Source organism: Medicago sativa, chromosome 6 (genome assembly GCF_051527215.1).
Source record: "Medicago sativa cultivar Bolivia chromosome 6, Bolivia_mono, whole genome shotgun sequence".
NCBI classification, from domain to species: Eukaryota; Viridiplantae; Streptophyta; class Magnoliopsida; order Fabales; family Fabaceae; genus Medicago; species Medicago sativa.
Window position 1 is genome coordinate 69,162,219 of NC_140754.1, and position 27,950 is coordinate 69,190,168.

Below are 27,950 nucleotides of genomic sequence, written 5' to 3' on the forward strand. Positions count from 1 at the left end.
TAAATCTTCGTCTTTTGACTTACTATTAAATGATATTATCATATTAATTATTATCTAATTATTAGTCAAATGATATATTTATTTGTTAGCTTAAATCATGCCAGTTTTAACTTCTAGAGGGCAAAGGGGTTTTTTATTCATGGAAGAAACATAAAGGATTGCATCCTTATATAGCTTCAGAAGAAATCAACTTACATGATACAAAGCTTTTGACACTTTGGACTGGAGCTTTCTAATTCATGTGCTAAAGAAGTTTGGTCTCAGTGAAACCTTTTGTGACTGGATAAAAACTATTCTTGAATCAACTCATCTTTCAATTTCTATAAATGGATCCCAACATGGATATTTTCAGTGTACTAGAGGTGGAGGCAAGGGGACCCCTTGTCCCCCTTGCTTTTTTTGTCTTGCAGAAGAGGTTCTTAGCAGGGGAATCTCAAAGTCTGTTTAGAATGGTGAGCTTGAATTAATGTCAGGTACTATTAGATGCCAAGTTCCTTCTCATACTTTATATGTTGATGACTAATCTCAAACTCTGCTGAAACTAGTTTCTCAAGAAAGGAGAATGGTCTGAGCTGATTCTTAGTAGATTATGCGAAATAGTAGAGTTATTTTCAAAGTCTAACTTATTCCTTGACTATATAAACAACAAACATGCATTTTCCGACAATTTGGAATCGGCTACGTGGATCAAATTACGTCATAATGATTTATTATAATTACGTATTTGGTCTATATCATAGAAATTCAATAAAGTTTTGTGTTGGGTGTAGAGGCCTATCACAATTCACTATATTAAATTTCTTTTCATTTGAATAACAATTCACTATATTGATGAATACCTTGATTTTATTGCTGCTACTCTCAACTCTAGAGCACCTTCAAAAACTAAAAGGTTAATTCATGTGCTCATATGTTACAAGAACAAAAAATCTTGCAAGCACAAATTTATAACAAAAAATTACAAGGCCAAGGATTTTAATTTTGGAAGGAAAAAAACTGGACAAGCTTAGAATCATCTAAGCTATATCAATAGCTCGACAAATCATAAAAACTAAAATAAAATAAAATAAAAAATGTCAACTATTTTATATTACAGCTGCTTCTAGTAAGAATTGTGAAACAGCTTCCTTTGTAGGAAGTGAAGGAATTGCAGCTCTTTCTGTAACTGTTATGGCACCACATACATTTGCAAAATACAAAGCTTTCTTCAGACTTTTCTCATCCTGCCAAGAAAATATAAATTTCATAAGAATGATTAAGAGTTAATATAATTGTTAACTGAATAAGTCATACTCTTTAAATAGAACTCAACGACAAATGAAATTGATTTTGTAAAATTGATTCTTGCGAAAAGTGAATTAAATTTAAAGTGATTTACGCTTGCATACATTCATGTACAAGTGGGTTAAACAATACATTCGAGACTAAAAATCAATTCTAGATGCAAAAGCTACAAATTTTAGCACATAGCTAAAATCAATTATGAAAGCAAAAATGTGCTTACTCATTTTTATTTTTTTTACCAAATGATACGCTTTTAATCGTTAAGACTAAGAGCAAAATTAAAATGATAATGCAAATGTTCCCTTGAAAGCAAATGATAATTTAATTCCATTTGTAAAAAAAGTAATCTCCAATTTCAGTTCCTTTATCTTTATTTCCTTCATCAAGAGGTGATTATATAAATCAGTAAAAATACTCTTTTTTTACGAGGACAGTAAAATATTCATGGTTTTAGTTTTGGACCGGCCAGAAGGCAATTCAACGCTGACACGTGGACAGAACGTCCACCAGACCAAGGCACATCGTCTGAGGGAGCACACCAACAGCAATGCACGCCACCTCACTGAAGCACGCGTCCGCACATCAGACACCGCACACGTGTCCTCCAACGGGCTCCTGATGATGCGCCACATCTCATTGGGACGGTTATTCTCACACACGCACGCCTATATAAAGATGACTTAGCTTCACCCCCAAGGTATGATTCACTTTTCCCACACATTCCATCTCATTTCCCATACTGACTTAAGCATTGGAGTACTTTCGTCCCACCGCGAAGACTCATCGCCAACGTACCGGAGAACTTCCCGCCACCGTTGCCTCTATCAGTTTCTCACCGGACAGATTAGTTTTTAATCCCCAGTAAAAATATTTTTTGACCAAGGTATATACAACTTTCAGCATCAATATTAATGAAAATTAAGCAGAAATGAGCAAATACAAAGATAAGGAATTTAATTTTTATCTACTATAAAAATGAGTGAAGATTAAGAACAAACCTCAAAAATACTCGGGTCAGAAGCTATACTGTACAGAAATCCACTGACAAATGCATCACCAACACCAGTTGTGTCAACAGGTTTAACTTTAACACCTCCAACCCTGCCTCGAAATTCCTGCACAGAAATTTGGCACCACAATTATTAGGCCATGTTTGGATAGACAGTTTAATTAAGCACTTATCATATGAGCGCTTATCATAAAGTGTTTATGTTGAAGCTATTTTTATTACAAGATAAAATAAATTCAAATTGTTTTCATGTAAGTCATAAGCTATTTTCATAAGCTATCCTAAAGAGTTTATGAAAATAAGCTGAAATAGCTTGTGAACATGTGTCTTAAGCTCGCCCATAAGTCTTACAAGTGTTTATGCCAATAAATATGTTCAAATAAGTCAATCCAAATAGATTATAATTCCATAACTTATTACTGATAATACCAATTTGCATAAGCATAAACTTATTTAAAAGCACTTATGTGACAAGGAATATTAAATTATTTTTACAGAAGAAGATAGGAAATGAGAATGAAGTTTCCAACTTGCTAAAACAGTGAAAAATAGCTGGCAAGTTTAACATTACCTAATCTTTCAATCCATTCTGATGTTTTTTTTTTTTTTTTAAGGAATCCGTTCTGACATTGCCCTCAACTCAATCTTTCTTTTTCCAACATTAATAATTGTAAAATTAACAGTTAAAAAAATCTAAAATAGTTAGTACAATGTTAAAATTAACATTAAAAAATAGGACATTGTTATGTTAGTACAGTTGGATAGCCATTTAACGTAAAAACCTACTGTAATAATTGTGTGTGGTAATATTTTCAAAATAAATGGAAAATAGAATATTGCATATATATGCTAACCTAATTTGTAGTTAACTACCTAATTAACTAGCTAGTTTAAAATGAAAATACTATCAAAACTTTTTGATATATGCATTACTAACTTTCTTTAATTACATGTTTGATTTATTTTTATTTCATGTTATTTAACACTGATTAGTTAAGTAAGAAAGTGAAAAATTACATTCAGCAGAAGAATAAAAGCAGTTGAAAACTAAAACTTGTAAAAACTTAGTCAATGATATTTAGTGTATATGATTGGTTCACGCGGCTATAGGAAGTTGCCAAGAAATTTCACAGACCATTTTTGTCATAAGTTTTTCTCCTTGTTTTATAGTTACATATCAAAGACTTCACAAAAACTTACTCATTCATATTCTCAAACTCTTTTTTCATCCAAGTTCTCTCAATTCTCATGGCTATGCAATCACCTTCCTCTTCCTCTTCATTTTCCTCTGCATTCACTTACCAAGTGTTCCTTAGTTTTAGGGGCACTGACACTCGCCACGGTTTTACCGGCAATCTCTACAAGTGTAATACCCCAAATCAAGAATACCAATTAGCACTTAATTTTTAGTGTCTCTGAGTGTATTAAGGGTTATTAGTGGCTTAAGGAATAAAATTAGACTTTGGGTTTTTAGTGATTAACATTGTAACTTAAGGGCGTTTTAGTAATTTCCACATGAAACCTCCCCTATGTAAATGAGAAAGTCCAACATTTTAGTCAAAATGATTAATTTTCTTCTTCCTTCTTCCTTCTTCCTCCTGTACGATTCAGCAACCACAACACAAGAGACACATTTTCTTTCTTCCTTAACCAATACTACATGCAACCTCAAATTAAAATATCAATCATTTTACATATATCAATTTAGTATGTAAACCATAGAAAGAGAGGGTGAATTTACAGAAGTAATCTTTTTCAGGTATAATTTATAAGCTATCTTGGAGTCAATTGGATATCGGATCACAAGTGTCTGGAGTCTAAATTTCTGAGTTATAGTTTAAACTTTTCCCTTTTTGTAAAAACGTGGCTGATTGTATTTAAAGTTCTAGTTTAGTTCTCAAACTTTGTATTTTAATTTATGTCTGTTGTTAAAGACTTTTTATTGGAAACTTTCAGTTTAAAATCTCTGGTTGTTACAAATGGTATCGGAGCAGGTCAATCCAATTCGGCCTGTGCGTCAAGTTTAGAGTGATCCGATTAGGAGTGTCAGTCTCTTGTTTGTTCTATAGATTGCAGTTGTTTCTAGATTCTCAGTAGAATTTAGTGGGATGGCCGCTCACAGAATTGTATTGAGAATGGGAAACTACAAGCACTCCATAGAACATTTTTGTCATGTTTTTTAACAATGATTTTTAATAGTGTAGACACTAACTTAGTTACTCTCCCGGCTGCAGACGAGATGAGTAAACTAAGTCATTCTACCCTAAGAGATTTCAAACTCTTACCTGTCTTCCAAATTATCCTGAGAACAAGTTTTCTGGCGATGTTTTTACCCGGATGTTTTACAAAATTTGATAAATTTTGGTAGTTTAGAAAGTTTGTCATGTAGCATTCCAAAAGGAAATTTTATAAGACATTCTTGCATATATAAGTGTGTGTGTGTGTGTGTGTGTTTTAAGTTATTACATACCATGTAGATCACTAAGGTGATAACTCTAAGATGTGGTGTAGATACTATGAGGTAGAGAGTGTAGTAGTGTAATTAAGGATAGTCATTTCGTCGAGATTGAATGATTAAATCAGATGGTTCGTAAGTGCTCTAAACCATACCAGCAGATGCATGAGTTGGTAGTAGGATACTAGTTAGACTTAGGGTAGGAGGGTTTGCACCTAAGAGGATAATTACCCGAACATGTAGCTTAACAACCTTGCCTTATCTGTGAGAGTAGACGGAAGATCATTAAGGAAAACGTAGAGTCGGTAGATTAAGCTAGGAACCTTTTATTAGAAAAAGGTACTATTAGTCAACACATTCCGCGTTAGTTTCGCTAAAATACGAGATAGCTTGCTAGTGAGTTTATGTAGGTTGTGAATCCTCAATTAATTCTTTACCATGAGAAAGTTATTTCATATGCGCTTGGTTGGTGAATCAATTTTTTGTATGACTTGTTAGTAGATGTAGAATGTTAAGGAATTATGTATTTCAAGTGTGTTTCTTCTATTTGGTTTAAAAAATGTATTTAATTTACTCTTGCACTTGGCTTTAGTGGTTGACAAGCTTGTATGTAGCTTATAGTTAAATTACCAAAGCACCTTTTATACTTTATGCTTCATGACTTTGGTTGAGGCCTTTGTCACAAGAACCACTTATGAGGCTGAATTAGTTTTATGCAATGACTTCATGCTTTCTTCCGTCCTTCTGTTTTTATGTTATTAGTTTCATTGATTTGCTCCTTTTAACCCTTGCATTGATATCTCCATTATTGTGATCACTATCTTTGTATAGCGAAATTTTTGACATCAAAGGGAAGCAATTTCTAATAGTTTGTAAACTGTTTATTCTAGTTTTAATCAAATCAACTAAATGATTTCTATTTTTGAGGTTATAGAATTAGTTGAGAAGAATCTAGTACTGCTATTTTTTTAGAGTCATGTATAGGCATTTATTCATTTGCTCAGTTACTCTTTTCTCGTTTAAGTTGTTTATTCACTTTCCTGACACTCATTACTAAACTATGCAAACTTTGTTGAAATGTTGATTCATTGTGTCTTCTTTGAAGGGATTTGTCTATTTTGTTTTACATTGCTAAATTTCCATATGAGTAAAGGTTTCTCAAGTCTCAAACCACAATGTCTAAGTCCTTTTATTCATAATTTCAGTGTTTTTACACCATTAATTTATTTGTTATTAAATTCTTAACTGCATAATTTATCACTTGATACTAGCTTTCAAACTTGACACTGAATGGTGATCGATGTCATGTTCTACTTTTATTTTACAACGATCAACATGATGTTAAAAAAAAAAAAAAAAAAAAAAAACTAGTAGCGGCATTGCACATGGTCCCTTGCAAGTTGCAACTATTGTTGTGTTGACTTTGTTTCTTGCAAAATAGCCTATTGTTTATATTTGCATTTGGCTCTGCGGAATTTCAGTTTTTAATAATGTAGAGAATGTTCTTTTGCACATAGTAGCTCAGTTGTGGTAGGTATGACCTGTTCTTGCAACATATACATTTTTTCCTTCTGCATTTGGGGAAAGATAGATAAATTTGAGTGTCATTAGTAGATTAGGTGATTGTTAGGTAACCTTTGTTCATTATATTATCATTCATGCCAAATATACTTTGATATTTCCTTTCATTTCATTAACTGTGGGGGATAAAATGATTGTACCTTTTCTGGCTATCGAGGTTTCATTTTAAAATTGATTCTGTAGGAAAAGGCCATGCTCATGTTCCTCGATTGAGTTGGCGGAATCATATTGAGTCAATATGACATTAGCAAAAACTACAATATGGAGCATTAATAAAATCATGATGTTATAGTGTTTTGTCATACTCGCTCTAATTACGAGAAGCTCCCAATTGAATGTAGTTGGTTTTGTCATACTCATTGTGATCCCGTACAATTGCCGATGGAAATTCTTCTGAAACTATTTTTAATCATTATGTTTCGATTGCTGAAGTTTAAATCTTATTTTATAGTTTCTTAAGCACGATTTCTTCTAAATTATTTGGCACATTGAGTTGTTTTCCTCAAATTTAAGTTTTGGAAGTTTAAGTGTGGTTTAATAGTCACTCATTACTAGTTTATTTTAATGAGATGAGTGAATCAGGATAATCTATGCTATAAGGTTTCAAAATATTATTTACATTGCAAATCTTTAAGAAGAGAAAAAAAAAAGTTTTTCTTTCCTTGCAATATTTCCTTATATGTTTTGTAAATTAGAGTATGTTTTGGTAGATTAGCTAGTAAATCATAATGCATTCTGAAATGAAATAGTATTTAACATTCATGCATATCATTCTTGTAGCTTCCTAGAGAGTAGCTCAAGAGTAGCATTCCTTCCTAGTTAGAATTATATTTTCATTAGAATAGTGCAGCAGGAACTCGGAGATTTTAGTTAGGCCACAGAATTTCGGGGACGAAATTCATTTAAAGGGGGGAAGAATGTAATACCCCAAATCAAGAATACCAATTAGCACTTAATTTTTAGTGTCTCTGAGTGTATTAAGGGTTATTAGTGGCTTAAGGAATAAAATTAGACTTTGGGTTTTTAGTGATTAACATTGTAACTTAAGGGCGTTTTAGTAATTTCCACATGAAACCTCCCCTATGTAAATGAGAAAGTCCAACATTTTAGTCAAAATGATTAATTTTCTTCTTCCTTCTTCCTTCTTCCTCCTGTACGATTCAGCAACCACAACACAAGAGACACATTTTCTTTCTTCCTTAACCAATACTACATGCAACCTCAAATTAAAATATCAATCATTTTACATATATCAATTTAGTATGTAAACCATAGAAAGAGAGGGTGAATTTACAGAAGTGAAAAAGAATAAGAATATTGAAGATTAGGGTTCATGGATTGAAGATGGAGAATTGGGAATCAAAGTAGAAATTGAAGAAATTAGGAGCAAGGAAAGAATGATTGAAGCTTTAATCGTCAGTTTCAGCCTAGAATTAGAGGTGGGTTCCCCTCCCTCATTCCTCATGCATTATATTATGATAATTAGGATGTGTTAGTATATGGATGAAGATAATCATGAACCATGCATGTAGTTCTAAGTTATTGATGTTATGCATGTTAAATTATATGATACTTCCTTGATTAAAAATGTATGATATGTTTTAGAATTGTTTCATATGTTTGCTGGTTGTTGGGACAGATTTAGGGGTCATAAAAGACCCCAAGATATTGAATATTCATGTAGGAATTAGTGAGAACAATAGTGTAAAATTCTGCAACCCGTAACTGATATACCCTATTAGTAAAATACGAATATCTTCTGCTATAGAGATCATTTGTGAGTGAAACTTGGACCATTATAAAGTAGACAAAATTACCTACAAGATAGACACAAGAAATGTTGAATTCTATCGAGTAGAGTGGGAGAAATCCTAGATGCAAGTTAGATAGAAGTTTATGTTCAGCTTCTGGACCTGTATGTATTCTTTATCTAAACTGATTTAAATGGATATTTACATTCCAAAAGAAATGTTATATTTATAAAGTTGACATTCTAAGCTTTCCATGGAATACTCGTTTACTCAATCTGGACATCGTTTGATATTTTAATTAAATAGACGAAGTTGAAGTCTGATTTACTAACAAAACTGAGTTTTGGGACTGTTTTTGTAGAATTGTATGCACGTATGATGTTAGATGAAATAATTGTTAATATGAGACTTATGATTTAAAGTACACCTTGCATATGTATGTTCTATAATTCTGAGATGACTAAGCATTAAGATGAAGTATTAGCATTGGTAGAGTTCGATTGATAACATACTAAGGTAAATGTTATGTAAAGAATATATAAAGTTATACTATTTTACTTGTTCTTTTAATATTAAATAATATAACTTGACACTGGTGATTGTTAGTCATATGTGTAAGTAAACATAAAAAGAAATGAGTAATCAGTTAGTATACTTTGTTATTAATCGTTAAAGAAGTTACAAGATTACAAGATTTATATATAATCTTGAAAGTAGATCTTGTTTATGAATCTTGATCTAGAAAAGAATCACTGATGTGATTAGAGTTGATACTCATACTTTATGTACTCGAGTATTAAAAAGTAAAGCATGATAATAATTTGTGAGGGTTACACCGGAAAGGGTTTGATTCCACCCGGTGGGTTTACATTGGATAGGGGTTTGATTCCTCCCGATGGGCGGTGACTCTTGAGAATACTCACACTCAAGGGAATCCGAAGTAAAGTTTGACAATATAATATATATTGTGCTAAGTTATTATGAGGCATTGCAGGGCAAACCTGGATAAATTAAGATATCCAGTAGAAAGGCGAATCCTGAATGCTTAGTTATTAACAGTTTAGAACTGCAGGGCAAACCTAGATGAATCAAGATGATACTTGGTAAAGAAAGGAATTTAATGCTAGAAGTATATATTATTATGTCTTAAGATCATAATCTTCCAGAGATATAATTAGTAGTTATTTTCCAGATTGGCATACTATGTTTTATCCCGAGTTTGGGAACTCACTGAGATCGTAGTATCTCATCCCACTCTGTTGAATCTTTTTCAGGTATAATTTATAAGCTATCTTGGAGTCAATTGGATATCGGATCACAAGTGTCTGGAGTCTAAATTTCTGAGTTATAGTTTAAACTTTTCCCTTTTTGTAAAAACGTGGCTGATTGTATTTAAAGTTCTAGTTTAGTTCTCAAACTTTGTATTTTAATTTATGTCTGTTGTTAAAGACTTTTTATTGGAAACTTTCAGTTTAAAATCTCTGGTTGTTACAAATGGTATCAGAGCAGGTCAATCCAATTCGGCCTGTGCGTCAAGTTTAGAGTGATCCGATTAGGAGTGTCAGTCTCTTGTTTGTTCTATAGATTGCAGTTGTTTCTAGATTCTCAGTAGAATTTAGTGGGATGGCCGCTCACAGAATTGTATTGAGAATGGGAAACTACAAGCACTCCATAGAACATTTTTGTCATGTTTTTTAACAATGATTTTTAATAGTGTAGACACTAACTTAGTTACTCTCCCGGCTGCAGACGAGATGAGTAAACTAAGTCATTCTACCCTAAGAGATTTCAAACTCTTACCTGTCTTCCAAATTATCCTGAGAACAAGTTTTCTGGCGATGTTTTTACCCGGATGTTTTACAAAATTTGATAAATTTTGGTAGTTTAGAAAGTTTGTCATGTAGCATTCCAAAAGGAAATTTTATAAGACATTCTTGCATATATAAGTGTGTGTGTGTGTGTGTGTGTTTTAAGTTATTACATACCATGTAGATCACTAAGGTGATAACTCTAAGATGTGGTGTAGATACTATGAGGTAGAGAGTGTAGTAGTGTAATTAAGGATAGTCATTTCGTCGAGATTGAATGATTAAATCAGATGGTTCGTAAGTGCTCTAAACCATACCAGCAGATGCATGAGTTGGTAGTAGGATACTAGTTAGACTTAGGGTAGGAGGGTTTGCACCTAAGAGGATAATTACCCGAACATGTAGCTTAACAACCTTGCCTTATCTGTGAGAGTAGACGGAAGATCATTAAGGAAAACGTAGAGTCGGTAGATTAAGCTAGGAACCTTTTATTAGAAAAAGGTACTATTAGTCAACACATTCCGCGTTAGTTTCGCTAAAATACGAGATAGCTTGCTAGTGAGTTTATGTAGGTTGTGAATCCTCAATTAATTCTTTACCATGAGAAAGTTATTTCATATGCGCTTGGTTGGTGAATCAATTTTTTGTATGACTTGTTAGTAGATGTAGAATGTTAAGGAATTATGTATTTCAAGTGTGTTTCTTCTATTTGGTTTAAAAAATGTATTTAATTTACTCTTGCACTTGGCTTTAGTGGTTGACAAGCTTGTATGTAGCTTATAGTTAAATTACCAAAGCACCTTTTATACTTTATGCTTCATGACTTTGGTTGAGGCCTTTGTCACAAGAACCACTTATGAGGCTGAATTAGTTTTATGCAATGACTTCATGCTTTCTTCCGTCCTTCTGTTTTTATGTTATTAGTTTCATTGATTTGCTCCTTTTAACCCTTGCATTGATATCTCCATTATTGTGATCACTATCTTTGTATAGCGAAATTTTTGACATCAAAGGGAAGCAATTTCTAATAGTTTGTAAACTGTTTATTCTAGTTTTAATCAAATCAACTAAATGATTTCTATTTTTGAGGTTATAGAATTAGTTGAGAAGAATCTAGTACTGCTATTTTTTTAGAGTCATGTATAGGCATTTATTCATTTGCTCAGTTACTCTTTTCTCGTTTAAGTTGTTTATTCACTTTCCTGACACTCATTACTAAACTATGCAAACTTTGTTGAAATGTTGATTCATTGTGTCTTCTTTGAAGGGATTTGTCTATTTTGTTTTACATTGCTAAATTTCCATATGAGTAAAGGTTTCTCAAGTCTCAAACCACAATGTCTAAGTCCTTTTATTCATAATTTCAGTGTTTTTACACCATTAATTTATTTGTTATTAAATTCTTAACTGCATAATTTATCACTTGATACTAGCTTTCAAACTTGACACTGAATGGTGATCGATGTCATGTTCTACTTTTATTTTACAACGATCAACATGATGTTAAAAAAAAAAAAAAAAAAAAAAAAAAAAAAAAAAAAAACTAGTAGCGGCATTGCACATGGTCCCTTGCAAGTTGCAACTATTGTTGTGTTGACTTTGTTTCTTGCAAAATAGCCTATTGTTTATATTTGCATTTGGCTCTGCGGAATTTCAGTTTTTAATAATGTAGAGAATGTTCTTTTGCACATAGTAGCTCAGTTGTGGTAGGTATGACCTGTTCTTGCAACATATACATTTTTTCCTTCTGCATTTGGGGAAAGATAGATAAATTTGAGTGTCATTAGTAGATTAGGTGATTGTTAGGTAACCTTTGTTCATTATATTATCATTCATGCCAAATATACTTTGATATTTCCTTTCATTTCATTAACTGTGGGGGATAAAATGATTGTACCTTTTCTGGCTATCGAGGTTTCATTTTAAAATTGATTCTGTAGGAAAAGGCCATGCTCATGTTCCTCGATTGAGTTGGCGGAATCATATTGAGTCAATATGACATTAGCAAAAACTACAATATGGAGCATTAATAAAATCATGATGTTATAGTGTTTTGTCATACTCGCTCTAATTACGAGAAGCTCCCAATTGAATGTAGTTGGTTTTGTCATACTCATTGTGATCCCGTACAATTGCCGATGGAAATTCTTCTGAAACTATTTTTAATCATTATGTTTCGATTGCTGAAGTTTAAATCTTATTTTATAGTTTCTTAAGCACGATTTCTTCTAAATTATTTGGCACATTGAGTTGTTTTCCTCAAATTTAAGTTTTGGAAGTTTAAGTGTGGTTTAATAGTCACTCATTACTAGTTTATTTTAATGAGATGAGTGAATCAGGATAATCTATGCTATAAGGTTTCAAAATATTATTTACATTGCAAATCTTTAAGAAGAGAAAAAAAAAAGTTTTTCTTTCCTTGCAATATTTCCTTATATGTTTTGTAAATTAGAGTATGTTTTGGTAGATTAGCTAGTAAATCATAATGCATTCTGAAATGAAATAGTATTTAACATTCATGCATATCATTCTTGTAGCTTCCTAGAGAGTAGCTCAAGAGTAGCATTCCTTCCTAGTTAGAATTATATTTTCATTAGAATAGTGCAGCAGGAACTCGGAGATTTTAGTTAGGCCACAGAATTTCGGGGACGAAATTCATTTAAAGGGGGGAAGAATGTAATACCCCAAATCAAGAATACCAATTAGCACTTAATTTTTAGTGTCTCTGAGTGTATTAAGGGTTATTAGTGGCTTAAGGAATAAAATTAGACTTTGGGTTTTTAGTGATTAACATTGTAACTTAAGGGCGTTTTAGTAATTTCCACATGAAACCTCCCCTATGTAAATGAGAAAGTCCAACATTTTAGTCAAAATGATTAATTTTCTTCTTCCTTCTTCCTTCTTCCTCCTGTACGATTCAGCAACCACAACACAAGAGACACATTTTCTTTCTTCCTTAACCAATACTACATGCAACCTCAAATTAAAATATCAATCATTTTACATATATCAATTTAGTATGTAAACCATAGAAAGAGAGGGTGAATTTACAGAAGTGAAAAGAATAAGAATATTGAAGATTAGGGTTCATGGATTGAAGATGGAGAATTGGGAATCAAAGTAGAAATTGAAGAAATTAGGAGCAAGGAAAGAATGATTGAAGCTTTAATCGTCAGTTTCAGCCTAGAATTAGAGGTGGGTTCCCCTCCCTCATTCCTCATGCATTATATTATGATAATTAGGATGTGTTAGTATATGGATGAAGATAATCATGAACCATGCATGTAGTTCTAAGTTATTGATGTTATGCATGTTAAATTATATGATACTTCCTTGATTAAAAATGTATGATATGTTTTAGAATTGTTTCATATGTTTGCTGGTTGTTGGGACAGATTTAGGGGTCATAAAAGACCCCAAGATATTGAATATTCATGTAGGAATTAGTGAGAACAATAGTGTAAAATTCTGCAACCCGTAACTGATATACCCTATTAGTAAAATACGAATATCTTCTGCTATAGAGATCATTTGTGAGTGAAACTTGGACCATTATAAAGTAGACAAAATTACCTACAAGATAGACACAAGAAATGTTGAATTCTATCGAGTAGAGTGGGAGAAATCCTAGATGCAAGTTAGATAGAAGTTTATGTTCAGCTTCTGGACCTGTATGTATTCTTTATCTAAACTGATTTAAATGGATATTTACATTCCAAAAGAAATGTTATATTTATAAAGTTGACATTCTAAGCTTTCCATGGAATACTCGTTTACTCAATCTGGACATCGTTTGATATTTTAATTAAATAGACGAAGTTGAAGTCTGATTTACTAACAAAACTGAGTTTTGGGACTGTTTTTGTAGAATTGTATGCACGTATGATGTTAGATGAAATAATTGTTAATATGAGACTTATGATTTAAAGTACACCTTGCATATGTATGTTCTATAATTCTGAGATGACTAAGCATTAAGATGAAGTATTAGCATTGGTAGAGTTCGATTGATAACATACTAAGGTAAATGTTATGTAAAGAATATATAAAGTTATACTATTTTACTTGTTCTTTTAATATTAAATAATATAACTTGACACTGGTGATTGTTAGTCATATGTGTAAGTAAACATAAAAAGAAATGAGTAATCAGTTAGTATACTTTGTTATTAATCGTTAAAGAAGTTACAAGATTACAAGATTTATATATAATCTTGAAAGTAGATCTTGTTTATGAATCTTGATCTAGAAAAGAATCACTGATGTGATTAGAGTTGATACTCATACTTTATGTACTCGAGTATTAAAAAGTAAAGCATGATAATAATTTGTGAGGGTTACACCGGAAAGGGTTTGATTCCACCCGGTGGGTTTACATTGGATAGGGGTTTGATTCCTCCCGATGGGCGGTGACTCTTGAGAATACTCACACTCAAGGGAATCCGAAGTAAAGTTTGACAATATAATATATATTGTGCTAAGTTATTATGAGGCATTGCAGGGCAAACCTGGATAAATTAAGATATCCAGTAGAAAGGCGAATCCTGAATGCTTAGTTATTAACAGTTTAGAACTGCAGGGCAAACCTAGATGAATCAAGATGATACTTGGTAAAGAAAGGAATTTAATGCTAGAAGTATATATTATTATGTCTTAAGATCATAATCTTCCAGAGATATAATTAGTAGTTATTTTCCAGATTGGCATACTATGTTTTATCCCGAGTTTGGGAACTCACTGAGATCGTAGTATCTCATCCCACTCTGTTGAATCTTTTTCAGGTATAATTTATAAGCTATCTTGGAGTCAATTGGATATCGGATCACAAGTGTCTGGAGTCTAAATTTCTGAGTTATAGTTTAAACTTTTCCCTTTTTGTAAAAACGTGGCTGATTGTATTTAAAGTTCTAGTTTAGTTCTCAAACTTTGTATTTTAATTTATGTCTGTTGTTAAAGACTTTTTATTGGAAACTTTCAGTTTAAAATCTCTGGTTGTTACAACAAGGCTCTCATTGACAAGGGAATCCATACCTTCATTGATGACATCGATCTTCAAAGTGGAGATGAAATCACACCATCACTCATCAAGGCCATTGAAGAATCCAGGATTTTTATTCCCATATTTTCGGCAAACTATGCATCTTCTTCATTTTGTTTGGACGAACTTGTCCACATCATTCACTGCTACAAGACAAAGGGTCGCCTTGTTTTGCCTGTTTTCTTTGGTGTGGAACCTACTAATGTGCGACATCAGACAGGTAGTTATGGTGAAGCATTGGCTGAGCATGAAAAGAGTTTTCAAAATGATAAGAATAACATGGAGAGGTTGCAGCGATGGAAAGTGGCTCTGCGCCAGGCTGCTAACTTGTCCGGCTACCATGATAGTCCTCCTGGGTACCCAACTTTACTTCAATTTAAATTTCACAATAATCTCATCTTAAAAGGTTAAATGGGAAATACCTTTTTTATATATGCATTAAAACAAGTATTAGCTATTTATATTTCGAAATAGTTAGAAATATATTATGTATTACGATTACATGTATGTGATTGTGATGTTGTTAGATACTAACTTATCTTATTGCACATGAATAGATATGAATACAAGCTTATTGGAAAGATAGTCAAATGCATCTCCAACAAGATTAGTCGCCAGCCCTTACATGTTGCCAATTACCCTGTTGGATTGCAGTCTCGAATACAACATGTGAAATCGCTTCTTGATGAAGGATCCGATGATGGGGTCTATATGGTTGGAATTTATGGGATTGGAGGCTTGGGTAAATCAGCACTTGCAAGAGCAATCTATAATTTTGTTGCTGATCAATTTGAAGGTTTATGCTTTCTTCATGATGTGAGAGAGAATTCAGCTAAAGATAACTTGAAACATCTCCAAGAGAAGCTCCTTCTAAAAACAACTGGATTGAAAATTAAGTTAGATCATGTTAGTGAGGGGAATCCAATGATAAAGGAAAGGCTATGTCGAAAGAAGATTCTTTTAATTCTCGATGATGTTGACGATATGAAGCAACTCCATTCTTTGGCTGGGGGACTTGATTGGTTCGGTCGTGGAAGCAGAGTCATCATTACCACTCGAGACAAGCGCTTACTAACCTGTCATGGGATAGAAAGTACGCATGAAGTAGAAGGGCTGTATGGGACAGAAGCTCTAGAATTGTTGAGGTGGATGGCTTTTAAAAGTGACAAAGTTCCTTCAAATTATGAAGAGATTTTAAATCGTGCAGTTGCTTATGCTTCTGGCCTTCCGTTAGTTTTAGAAATAGTTGGTTCTAACTTGTTTCGAAAGAGCATAGAAGAATGGAAGTATACATTAGATGGGTATGACAGGATTCCTAATAAAGAGATCCAAAAGATACTTAGAGTGAGCTATGATGCTTTGGAAGAAGAGGAGCAGAGTGTGTTTCTAGATATTGCTTGTTGCTTCAAAGGATGCGAATGGGAAGATGCCAAATATATGCTCCATTATCATTATGGCCATTGCGTAACACATCATCTAAGAGTGTTGGCTGAAAAATCTCTCATAGAGATTAGTTCTGAATACCGTTTGGAATTACATGACTTGATAGAGGACATGGGTAAAGAAGTCGTCCGACAAGAATCACCTAAAGAGCCAGGAGAAAGAAGTAGGTTATGGTGTCAAGATGATATAGTTCATGTTTTAAAAGAAAACACTGTGAGTAAGATTGATATCTATGTTCAATTTTTTATTTAGTTTTAATACAACTTTGCTCATTTTGGACTAAATATGACCATCTCATACTAGTATTTTTTCCACTTAATTCCATGTAAATTTCTCTGTATCAGATTTTTATTGTGGTTGATGCATTTTTTATTTTTTATTTTGTTAAAAGGGAACTAGTAAAATTGAAATGTTATGTATGAATTTCCACTCCATGGAATCCATAATAGACCAGAAGGGAAAGGCCTTCAAGATGGAATCCGTAATAGACCAGAAAGGAAAGGCTTTTAAGAAGATGACAAACCTGAAAACACTTTTCATTGAAAATGGCCATTGTTCTAAAGGTCTCAAGTATCTTCCAAGCAGTTTGATAGCATTGAAATGGGAAGGATGTTTATCGAAGTCTCTATCATCTAGTATTTTAAGCAAGGCAAGTGAAATAACTTCATTTTCTAACCGTATAAATTTATAAATGTACAATGATTTTTTTTCCGCCAACATAAAAGAAATCACTATGAAAGCATAGTGTTTGTTTTTTAATTTATTTGTTTGTTTCTTTCATGTGTTTATGCAGAAATTCCAGAATATGAAAGTCTTGAGATTGGACTTCTGTGAATATTTAACACATATACCTGATGTGTCATGTCTTCAAAATTTAGAAAAGTTATCGTTTGAAAATTGTGATAATTTAATTACAATTCACAATTCGATTGGACACCTAAATAAACTTGAAAGGTTAAGTGCAAATGGATGCAGCAAGCTCGAACGTTTTCCACCTTTAGGGTTGGCATCTCTTAACGAATTGAATCTCTCTTTTTGTGAGAGTCTCAAGAGTTTTCCAAAATTATTATGCAAGATGACAAATATTAAAAAGATTTGGTTGCAGAAAACTTCCATAAGAGAATTGCCATCTTCATTTCAAAATCTCAATGAACTTTTTCAGTTAACACTATGGGATTGTGGAATGCTGAGGTTCCAAAAACAGAATGATAAAATGTATTCAATAGTGTTTTCAAAAGTGACAAAGCTTAGTCTCCAAGAATGCAACCTCTCAGATGAATGTCTCCCAATATTTCTCAAGTGGTGTGTTAATGTGACACATCTAGACTTATCGGAGAACAATTTCAAAATTATTCCCGAGTGTCTTAGGGAATGTCACCATCTTAAGCATCTTGATTTGTATGAATGCACATCTCTTGAGGACATTAGAGGGATTCCACCAAATCTTGAATGGTTTTCTGCAAGGGAATGCATTTCATTGAGTTCATTAAGTCGAAGAATGTTAATGAGTCAGGTTTGTTGTTGCTGTTGTTTTATTGCACTAGTATTTGACATATAGTATTTCATATATAATTCATAGTGTAATTATTACTCTTTTGTATAAACTAACAGCAACTGCATGATGCTAGACGCACTTATTTTCTTCTCCCAAATGGAACAGAGGGGATTCCAGATTGGTTCGAACACCAAAGCAAGGGACCCACAATTTCTTTCTGGTTTCGTAAAGAAATCCATTCGATTACTTGTATTTTTATTCTTCCGGAAGGCAATAAATGGGCGGCTAAGACAAGAGTCAATTTATTTGTGAATGGATATGAAATTGAGATAGATTATTGTTACCCCTTTAGGTATGTGTACTGGGAGCATACAACTTTGTTTCATACCCCGAAATTGAATGAACTCTATAATATGGAGAAAGAACTTTTGAAAAATGAATGGATCCATGTGGAGTTTAAGTTGCGGGGGGGGGGGGGGGGGGGGGGGGGGGGGGGCGGGGTTTATTGGAATTTGAGTCTTAGTGAGGAAGAGAAGAATAAAATATTAAGTCGTGTTCAAATGGGGATCCACGTGTTAATGGAGAAAAGCAACACGGAGGAGGATAATGTTATATTCACCGATCCTCGTATTAGAAAGACAAAAGCAGATGAATATCTCAATGCTTCATTATCATTATTATCACAAAAGAAAATGAAACGAAAGAAATTTTCAATCCGTTTAAATCCTAAATTCAGGGCTAGATTCAGAAAACAAAAAGAGCACCGGAGTTAAATTCTCTCAATTAATTGCAGGTTTGTCGATTGCTGTTTATATTTTACATTATTATTATAAACGTTGATTAATTTATGTATTTGTGCAGTCTAAACTATTGTTTGAAATTAATGTGGAGGATGGTTTGTAGCACAAAAAATTCTCATAGAAGGCGTGTCTGGTGCCCAACATGTGTTTGTGTTCGACACTTAAATTAATATTGTACATCAAGAAGAAAAATGAAATGGTATAACTTAATAGAAAGAAAATCCTTTTTCCAAAACATTGATTTACTTGTATCTGCTGCTCCTTAACCTTTTTCTTACATTTCATTTGAAGTTCAGACAAATTGGTTCACCATTTCTCTTTAATGTATCTCATGCTTTAATATTTCCCTTATTATGTCATTTTTACTGCACATTCCCTGTTTCTATGACGTATTTTCTTTTCAGAATGCCTTGTCGGTAATTTATGCAACTTTTCTCTATTTATAAACTAAGTATTCGTTCTTCTTTGACTGTACATTAGTTGTCTGGCTTTTTGCATTGTCATACGAGATGGTTCACACCACAGAATCTGTGGCTTGTTCGAAAGGGCGTTGGGTAATGATATGCTTTACAGCTCAGTTGGACATTGAGTATGAATGGGACATTGCATATGATCCTTCTGCATCTCGACGTATCATCATTCTTGCTATCCATGCCTGCCCCTGGTGAGTATTTTTGTTTTGACTAGGTGTTATGACTTCTGACAGATATTTCGTAGAACGAGAAAGGAATGTAGAGATATCTCTCCACTGTTGCTAAGCTATATGGGAGAAACATATATGTTTTTTGCTGAATGTGAATAGTTGTTCTACACAAAAATTTTGATAATGAAACGTGACTACTTTTTTGCTTCTATATTGTGAGTAATTATTATTTGATTTATGTAAATGTGCATACCAGGTTGAAACAACTTTTGTTGGACGGAGTCTCAAACCATATTGTCCTTACTGGAAATAAGCTTTTTGATCTACAGGAAGAATGTGGGATAAAGAATTGAATCTGAGAACCTACATTCATTAGATGCTTTTGCTAGAGTCGCGACTTTTGTTCTTAACAACCAACTTCAGTGTTCTGGTATTCATATGGTGAGACCTGATGTAAGGTTTTGTGGAGGATGTTTGTGCTGCAGATATTGTTTGAATTTGATGCTTTGGATAGCGTATTTGAACGTTTCACGTGCTTGTAAATATGTTCCGAAAAAAGCAAATATCAGGAACTTTGATGTTGCTAACTTTTTTTGTTCAATGATTGTTGATTTTTTTATTATATAAATTATGTTGCATCAATATTTAATAAATCATTAGCTTTTGATATCAATACAATATTTATTGGCTGCCATAATAAATCTTAATTTACACAATCAGATATGGCCCATATTTGATTGTGTAAATTAAGATTTGGTTATTGCAAGGGTGCACGGAAGGATAGAGAATAGAGGGAAAAGATTCCAAAACTTGTGACATGCCTAGATTTTCTACTTATCGTGCCAATTGCATATCTGATATTTAAAAGCCTTATACAACTTATCCCTTAATTGATAGTGTAATATTTCTTATGCTAAGCTAACAGAAGCTACATGAGGCTAGATGCACGAATATTTGATTGCCAACCAGAACAGAGGGGATTCAAGGAACACACTCTTTGTGGTGTCGTAAAGAAATCCCTTCTATAATTGAAAAAGTAGTCAATTTGTCTGTCAATGGCTATGTAAAAGTAGTCTGGATTCCATCGAATCAATAGGTTTTTACTTCATTTCTTTTTTCATGTAAATATTTCAGAAGATCTTCTAATAGGTTGTAAATGGAATATTTTTTTTTAGCAGGCTCATCAAGCTGGCGATTCTTCACATGTTCCTTCAATTGTTCAGCAAGAATCAGACAATGATTTTGTTATAGAGGATAATCAAGATAAGGATGAATGTAAAGATGTTCATTTTGTTATAGAGGATAATCAAGATAAGGATGAATGTAAAGATGTTCATCCCGAAGAGATGATACTGAAATTTCGCTAAACTGCTGGGAATTGATATTAATGCGAGGGATGGTAGCAAGGTTAATGATGACCTGGATCAAATGCTCAGGAAAAGAGTCTTCAAGAGATCGTGATGAGTCGATGCCTGTTCAAAGGAAGTCGAGTAGGATTTTATCACTCTGGACTAACGATTATTGTTGTTATTGGATTTCCAAACTGTTGTATATGGATTTCCAAATCCTATTATCTACCGAAGTTGTTACTAGGCTGAGTCACGACCAGGTCGCTCTCTTTAAGACGTTTCGTGGCACTGCGCAAAATTATGCAAGGCAAACTATCAACCACGCCGCCTCCAGGATAAAACAAGTCCAGCTACAACTGTTCGATTAACTACTGCACTGTAGAAAACCGTTTGAGAATTACACCTACAATATGGTATCAAGACCATTCTTTTAATACTGAAACCGCTTTAATATGGTACTGTTACCACTTTATTATGGTGCTGAGACCACTCAAATATGGTGTTACCACCATTCTAATTATTAACTTCTCCAACTATGATACATGATCACTCAAATATGGTTTTACACTATTCTAACGTCTAACTTCTTCAAGAGTCAAAGAAGAATATATTTTAAGATCGTTCATAATTTTGAAGGGACATTATACCGAAAAGGGATTATGATCTTAAATTATTATTTATTCCGTAGGACATAAAAATATCGAAGGGACTATGAACTTAAGACCATTCCTAATTCCGAAGGGACATTAAACCGAAAAGGGACTATGGTCTTAAGAACACTCTTAATTCCGATAGGGACAGAAAAAAGGAGATGAAGAGAAGAAAGACTCGTCAACACAAGTCAAGAAAGGGAGAAGAGAGAAAGAGTTCCCGAGAACTCAATGAAACTTTTTGGTGTGTTTTTTTGAACTATGTGAGCTCTCCTTTTATAGGGAGAGTTTGTAACTAATTTGGAGAAACTTAAGAATTAAGTAAACTTAAAAATTAAGCAACCCACAGATTAGCTCAAGTAACAAACTAATCGGATAAGTTCAAAAGAAACAAACCCACAAGATTAGCTGAAACAAACTAATACAAGAAAGATAGGAAATTCAGTTGGATTCTCACTCTTATCACAAGATTGGCAGAAACAAACTAATTTGCGTTATTTTATTCCTTTATTTTTCGTATTTTAATTATGAGTGAATGCTTGGTTGAATGAATGCTTGAATGGATGATGAAAAAATGATGAAATTGACTGAATTGATGTATTAATGAATGAAGGAATGAAAAAAATTAGGGAATATGCAGTTTTTGGCTGTGCAGGTTTTTTGCACAGACTTAACATGAGTTAACTCACACAGGCCATGTATCATGTGTGACTTAAGTCATATAGAGATTAACACTAGCGTGAGTTAAGTCAAACTGCGTGAGTTAAGTCACGCAAATTTAATACTACTTAACTCACGCAGGGGTATTTTGGTATTTTCAGTTGGGAAAGAGCAAAAATTGTTGGGTAAATAACAGAATTCACAATTTAAAAGAATGTGAATTTTTTACTTCAAAAAAAAAATGTGAATTTTATGCTGTCTAAGTATACTTTCAATCGTCCTGGAATACACTTTCCAAAATATATTTGATATTTTGTATAAAAAAAAATTGTTATTTGTTTAGAATGTTGTGGGTGAGGAAAATTCTTCCCTTCAAATGAAGACATTTTGATATATGCCCTCAACATTAAAAAATCTAGCTCAGTTGTATTATGTGCTCTTAACATTATAAAAGCTAGTTACTTTTCTATCTTATTCCTTGAGTATATATTGATGAATACAACAACAAAGCATTTTCCCATTATGTGTAGCAAGTAGATTAAATTACACCATAATGTTTTATCATAATTACGTATTTGGTCAATCATAAAGATTCGACAAAGTTTTACGTTGGTTGTCGAAGCCTGACACAACCCACTATATTGATGAATACCTTGATTTTATTGCTACTCTCAACTCTAGAGCACCTTCAAAAACTAAAAGGTTAATTCATGTGCTCATATGTTACAACAAGAACAAAAAATCTGGCAAGTCCAAAGATTATAATTTTGGAAGGAAAAAAATTGGAGAAGCTTACCATCACCTAAGCTATATTAATAGCTCAACAAATCATACTAACTAAAATAGAAATGTCAACTCTTATATTACAGCTGCTTCTGTTAAGAATTGCAAAACAGCTTCCTTTGTTGGAAGTGAAGGAATTGCACCTCTTTCTGTAACTGTTATGGCACCACATACATTTGCAAAATACAAAGCTTTCTTCAGACTTTTCTCATCCTGCCAAGAAAATATATATATAATATAAAATTCATAAGAATGATTAAGATTTGATATATTTGTTAACTGAATAAGTCATTCTCTTCAAATAGAACTCCCTTATACATCACAACGACAAATGGAAATGATTTTGTAAAATTGATTCTTGCGAAAAGTTAATTAAATATATAGTGATTTATGCTTGCATACATTCATGTACAAGTGGGTTAAACAATAAATTCGAGACTAAAAAATCAATTCTAGATTCAAAAGCTATAAACTTTATCATAAAACTAAAATCAATTATGAAAGTAAAAATGTGCTTACTCGTTTTTATTTTTTTACCAAATGACATGCATTTACTCGTTAAGAGAATAATTAAACTGAAAATGTAAATGTTCCCTGAACAGCAAATGATAATTTAATTCCATTTGTATAAAAAATAATCTCCAATTTTAGTTCCTTTATCTCTATTTCCTTCAGCAATAGTTCATCCCAGAAACCAGTAAAAATATTATTTTTTTTAACAAGCAAAAATGATATATATTAACACTGACAAGCAACGTCTTCAACACAAGGTGTACCAAAGAGATCAGTAAGAAGATCAGTAAGAAACCAGTAAAATAATATTCTCTTTTTCTTTTCGACGAGGACAGTAAAATATTCATGGTTTTTAAACCCCGGTTACAATAATTTTTTACTAAGGTATATACAACTTTCAGCAACAATATCAATGAAAATTAAGCATTCATGGTTTTTAAACCCCGGTTACAATAATTTTTTACTAAGGTATATACAACTTTCAGCAACAATATCAATGAAAATTAAGCAGAAATGAGCAAATACAGAGAGATAAGGAATTTAATTTTTATCTTTTTTTTTTGTGGTGGCTGGGATTCGAACCCCGGACCTTGCATATATTATGCATTGTCCTTACCAACTGAGCTAAGCTCACGGGGACATGAGTGAAGATTAAAAACAAACCTGAAAAATACTCGGGTCAGAAGCTATACTGTACAGAAATCCACTAACAAATGCATCACCAGCACCGGTTGTGTCAACAGGTTTAACTTTAACACCTCCAACCCTGCCTCGAAATTCCCGCACAGAAATTTGGCACCACAATTATTAGGCCATGTTTGGATAGACAGCTTAATTAAGCACTTATCATATGAGTGCTTATCATAAAGTGTTTATGTGGAAGCTATTTTTGTAACAAGATAAAATAAATTCAAATTGTTTTCATGTAAGTTATAAGCTATTTTCATAAGCTATCTTGGAGAGTTTATGAAAATAATCTAAAATAGCTTATGAACATGTCGTAAGCTCTACAATAAGTCTTACAAGTGTTTATGCGAGTAAATATGTTCAAATAAGTCAATCCAAATAGACTATAATTCCATAACTTATTACTAATAACACCAATTTGGATAAACATAACCTTATTTAAACGCACATATGGGACAAGGAATATTAAATTATTTTTACAATAACTATGAGTATTTTACTATCAGTTTCTCACAAAAGATTAAATCAGCTTCTTATCTCAATTTTTTCAAATCTTTCCTCATTTAACTTTCCCTGAAACAGGTATCTACAACCTTATAAGGACTTTTCCGTACGTCAGTAGTCATAAACTTATTTTCATACAAAAGCTAAGCCAAACAACATCTTAGGCACCTTTGTTATAAGATCTGATAACTCATAGTAGGACTGACACTTAAGATTGAAAGGTATGATCGGTGCAGTGTCCGACACGACACGGCACTGACCCTGACACATGTCCATTACATTCAATTATTTGCATTTTCGCAAATTATTACTGATTCGACATTATATACAAATTGATATGGCAAACATACCTTTGTGTAATATCTACAACCCTTAGACCCTTCAGTAACAATTAAGAGTTTGAGATTACGATGAAAAAGTTTCTTCAAAACAACATCATCATCATTAGGATCATCACCTTCAGTCAAAAATGTAATCTCCTCCTCACTTATCTGTATATACATGAAAAATACAACATCAGGTCTATGATTGAACGCTGCTGTAATTTGTTTTACAGTAACAATGCATACCGATTAAGCTCACTAGAAAAAATGATAAACTTTTTTATATTGTCACTACATCATGTGTATAATTTCTTTACCTTAATGACATCGGCTTGATCCCATATACTCATTATGCCATTCCGAGCAGCCTCGGCAGACGGCCATAATGCCAATCTTAAATTTGGATCGTATGAGAGAATGCAACCAGAACTTTTGGCAATCTTCATAGCAGCAATGTGTGCTGATTTGCATGGATCATCAATTAAACTAATTGAGCCAAAATGGAAAATTGTAGCCTGAAAAATCAATGTTATCATCAAAATCTAAATTAAACCATAGGTCTTGAACCACATTTCATGAAATAAACAAATGAAATTCAAAATACCTTCTTTAAGAGATCTCTATCAAGTTCTGATTCGTGAAGAAGCATATCAGCACTTGGATTCCGGAAAAACAAGAACTCACGCTCACCGTCGGATCTAAGTGTGACAAAAGCTAATGCAGTCCTTGCATTGGCATCAAACCTCATGCCAGAAGTATCGACATTGTTCTGCTTTAAAATATCAGCCAACATGTAACCAAATTCATCTGCTCCAACCTAATACACAAATAATAAGGAAATAAGATATGATTTTCAATATCAAATCTAGTTTCAAATTGTGAATCCAAAGACCTAGTTTTAAGTCATGAATCAAATCTTGTTATGAATCATACACGAACATCAAAATAGTTCAACATTCAAGTCATAATAAATCAAATGACAAAAGAAAAGTGGTTGATAATACAAATTTGACACAAAAAATAGCTGACTACACTATACAATCGAACTAATCGAGAATCTCAGTTTTGAAACATGAACAAAATCTTGAAGGAAGATGTTCAAATAGAATGTAACAAGAAAATGAAGAAATCAAATAACAAACTAGATGAACTGAAACTTATTTAAAATTATACCTTGCCTATAAAAGCAGATGAACCTCCCAATCTAGATATACCAACAGCAACATTGGCAGGAGCTCCACCAGGAGATTTCTTGAAAGCCGGTGCCTCGGCGAGCGACACTCCTCCCACAGTTGGCACAAAGTCTATCAACATTTCCCCAAAGGAAACAACCAGTGAACTTGTTTCCTTATGGTCTTCTTTTCTAAGATCATTAGATTCAACTGCAAAAAAGCAGTAGCTTTAACCAGTATAAACAATGGTATACAACATTTTACTAGTTGCTAGTAACCTATGAAACACTGACACGGTATAGATCACCGTATATGATTTCAATCCTAAATGTTGGCGTCGCTAGTAACAATCTAATTGCAGAGAATTCAGTCAATATTGAACACTTCATAGTGTCGTCAGTAAGAGGCATACTATAAAACATTTTGTATGCTTACTCATTTAAACTAGAAAAACCACCATAAACCTGTTCTCATATAAGCTGTTAATTAACAGAACCATGAAATGCATCAGTAGTTCAATCAATGCAATTTCCAGATACTCGCATTTTTGCCACTAATGCAGGATCCGTAGTCAAGATCATATAAAGTAAGTGGTTGATATTAAATACCTTGTGTAACTACATGATGTGTCAGTATTGTGTCTAGTGTATGTGTCATTGTTTCATAGCCCCACCGTCCTCTAAAATCGAACCAAATTTTTCATATCAACTACTAAAAGGAAATATAGTACAAATTTTAAGACTATCAATGACTAAAGAAAGGCAAACGTGATCTGGTGTATACCAGATCAATGTATATTCAATCAACGTAAAGTGTATAAGTGGTTTTCCAATGCGATGGAGCTATCCTAGTTCACTGCAGAGGAGAAATCGGCAGAGGCATTTCTCCACAGGGAGCTTCTACAGAGAATTCGATAGAAGAGTCAGTGAAAGTGGTAAAAAATGCGTAACTTGTCCTTGCAATGGTACGCAACCACCTTTATATAGGGGAGCTCATATGTAACCGTTCCCATGAAACCCAACAACAAATGCAAGATCATTGGAGATTACCTCAACGGTCCTAATCGACAGAGATGACCTTTTGTGCGGCCAAGCGCACGAGAGATCCTTTGTGGTCTATTACGAATCATGGAATCATAGGTCCTTTGTGGTCTATTATGAATTATGGAATCATAGGGAAGAAGATCATAATGATCAAACACGATATAGATTGATAAAACATAATAGAAATGCTATAATGAGTGTTCCTATATAGATATTAGTTCGAGTATTTAACTCTAACTAAGCTATTAACTCTAGTTAACCAATCAACTAACTCCAGTTGTTTATGTTCGAGTACTTAACTCTAACCAAGCTACTAACTCTAGTTAACCTATCAACTAACTCAAGCTGAAAAATACACCTAAGTGAGTTAATTCACGTTGAAAATACAAGTTAACTCACACTCGGCTTTTTTTACGGGAATGAGCAATTCTAAATGGGAGAAGAGCAATTCTCAAATCTCAAATCAGATTCTGTGAAACAAATCACAAATTTGATCAAAACCCATAAACCAAAACCCCACAAAGATGCAAACTTTGTCTTAAATTTCTAGTTCCAACATAGGTAAATAAAATCCTGAAAATTCTCAAACAAAAACAAACACAAAAAAAAGAAAAAAAAAACAGTAAAAGAGAAAGAAGAAAAAACCTGATGGGGTATTAGAGTGAGCCATTAATAAAAAACAATGGAGGTGGTGTTTGATTTTGTAACAACAACAAAAAAAAGTTTCAGAACAATAAGAAAAAAAGCTATAAATAACTATGTTGTTGTTTGAATAAAGAAGAAATTAATGGACCGAAAAGGGTAGATGATAATATTTATGAATGAAAGGAGACAGAGAAATTCAACAACGTACGTAGCACACAGATTTTTACTACTTTTAAGTGTCGTTTAAAGTTTCGACACACGGATTAAGAAATGAAATAAAATGATTATTAAACATAACTTTTTTACTAAACTAC

The 27,950-nt window shown here is 33.0% G+C and overlaps 2 protein-coding genes and 1 long non-coding RNA gene across 8 annotated transcripts; 2 read left to right on the forward strand and 1 right to left on the reverse strand.

Annotated features, from left to right (window-relative positions):
- Positions 1 to 828: 828 nt before the first annotated feature.
- LOC146916530 (putative fructokinase-7) lies at positions 829 to 27,777 on the reverse strand. 2 transcript variants are annotated; one of them, XM_085718592.1, is made up of 7 exons: positions 27,637 to 27,777; positions 25,950 to 26,158; positions 25,381 to 25,593; positions 25,094 to 25,291; positions 24,804 to 24,944; positions 2,283 to 2,399; positions 829 to 1,223 (listed from the first exon to the last, which is right to left on the reverse strand). In XM_085718592.1, exons 1-7 carry the CDS (start codon positions 27,659 to 27,661, stop codon positions 1,086 to 1,088), a joined length of 1,041 nt encoding a protein of 346 aa, XP_085574718.1. In that variant the 5' UTR covers positions 27,662 to 27,777; the 3' UTR covers positions 829 to 1,085. The 2 variants fall into 2 exon arrangements, with proteins under 2 accessions (XP_085574718.1, XP_085574717.1); XM_085718591.1 differs by lacking the exons at positions 829 to 1,223; positions 2,283 to 2,399 and adding exons at positions 22,608 to 22,962; positions 23,926 to 24,041 and having other exon boundaries at positions 24,803 to 24,944.
- On the forward strand, positions 7,001 to 19,960 carry LOC146916531 (TMV resistance protein N-like). 5 transcript variants are annotated; one of them, XR_015015107.1, is made up of 9 exons: positions 7,001 to 7,768; positions 9,355 to 13,083; positions 14,867 to 15,282; positions 15,484 to 16,582; positions 16,761 to 17,018; positions 17,163 to 17,882; positions 17,981 to 18,657; positions 19,145 to 19,328; positions 19,564 to 19,960. XR_015015107.1 is itself a non-coding variant. In XM_085718589.1 (5 exons), the coding sequence occupies exons 1-5, from the start codon at positions 13,042 to 13,044 to the stop codon at positions 17,925 to 17,927; spliced, it is 2,580 nt and encodes an 859-aa protein (XP_085574715.1). In that variant the 5' UTR covers positions 12,395 to 13,041; the 3' UTR covers positions 17,928 to 18,196. The 5 variants fall into 5 exon arrangements, 1 of the variants encoding a protein (XP_085574715.1); XR_015015108.1 differs by lacking the exon at positions 7,001 to 7,768 and adding an exon at positions 18,726 to 18,863 and having other exon boundaries at positions 12,386 to 13,083; XR_015015106.1 differs by lacking the exon at positions 7,001 to 7,768 and having other exon boundaries at positions 12,386 to 13,083; positions 18,726 to 19,328.
- Positions 24,803 to 27,775, forward strand: LOC146916532 (uncharacterized). The gene is made up of 2 exons (XR_015015113.1): positions 24,803 to 27,087; positions 27,124 to 27,775. It is a non-coding gene; the product is annotated as an uncharacterized LOC146916532 (long non-coding RNA).
- Positions 27,778 to 27,950: the final 173 nt, after the last annotated feature.

Bases quoted from the DNA above. Each gene is read 5' to 3' on its own strand.
- LOC146916531 (XM_085718589.1), top strand. From the start codon at position 13,042: ATGATTGAAGCTTTAATCGTCAGTTTCAGCCTAGAATTAGAG. The intron at 15,283-15,483 runs GTACCCAACTTT...GCACATGAATAG, and splicing joins TACCATGATAGTCCTCCTGG to ATATGAATACAAGCTTATTG. The intron at 17,019-17,162 runs GCAAGTGAAATA...GTGTTTATGCAG, and splicing joins CATCTAGTATTTTAAGCAAG to AAATTCCAGAATATGAAAGT.
- LOC146916530 (XM_085718592.1), bottom strand. From the start codon at position 27,661: ATGGCTCACTCTAATACCCCATCAG. The intron at 26,159-27,636 runs GTTTTTTCTTCT...GCTTTTTTGCAG, and splicing joins TCACTCTAATACCCCATCAG to TTGAATCTAATGATCTTAGA. The intron at 25,594-25,949 runs GTATAATTTTAA...TTTGTGTATTAG, and splicing joins CATCTGCTTTTATAGGCAAG to GTTGGAGCAGATGAATTTGG.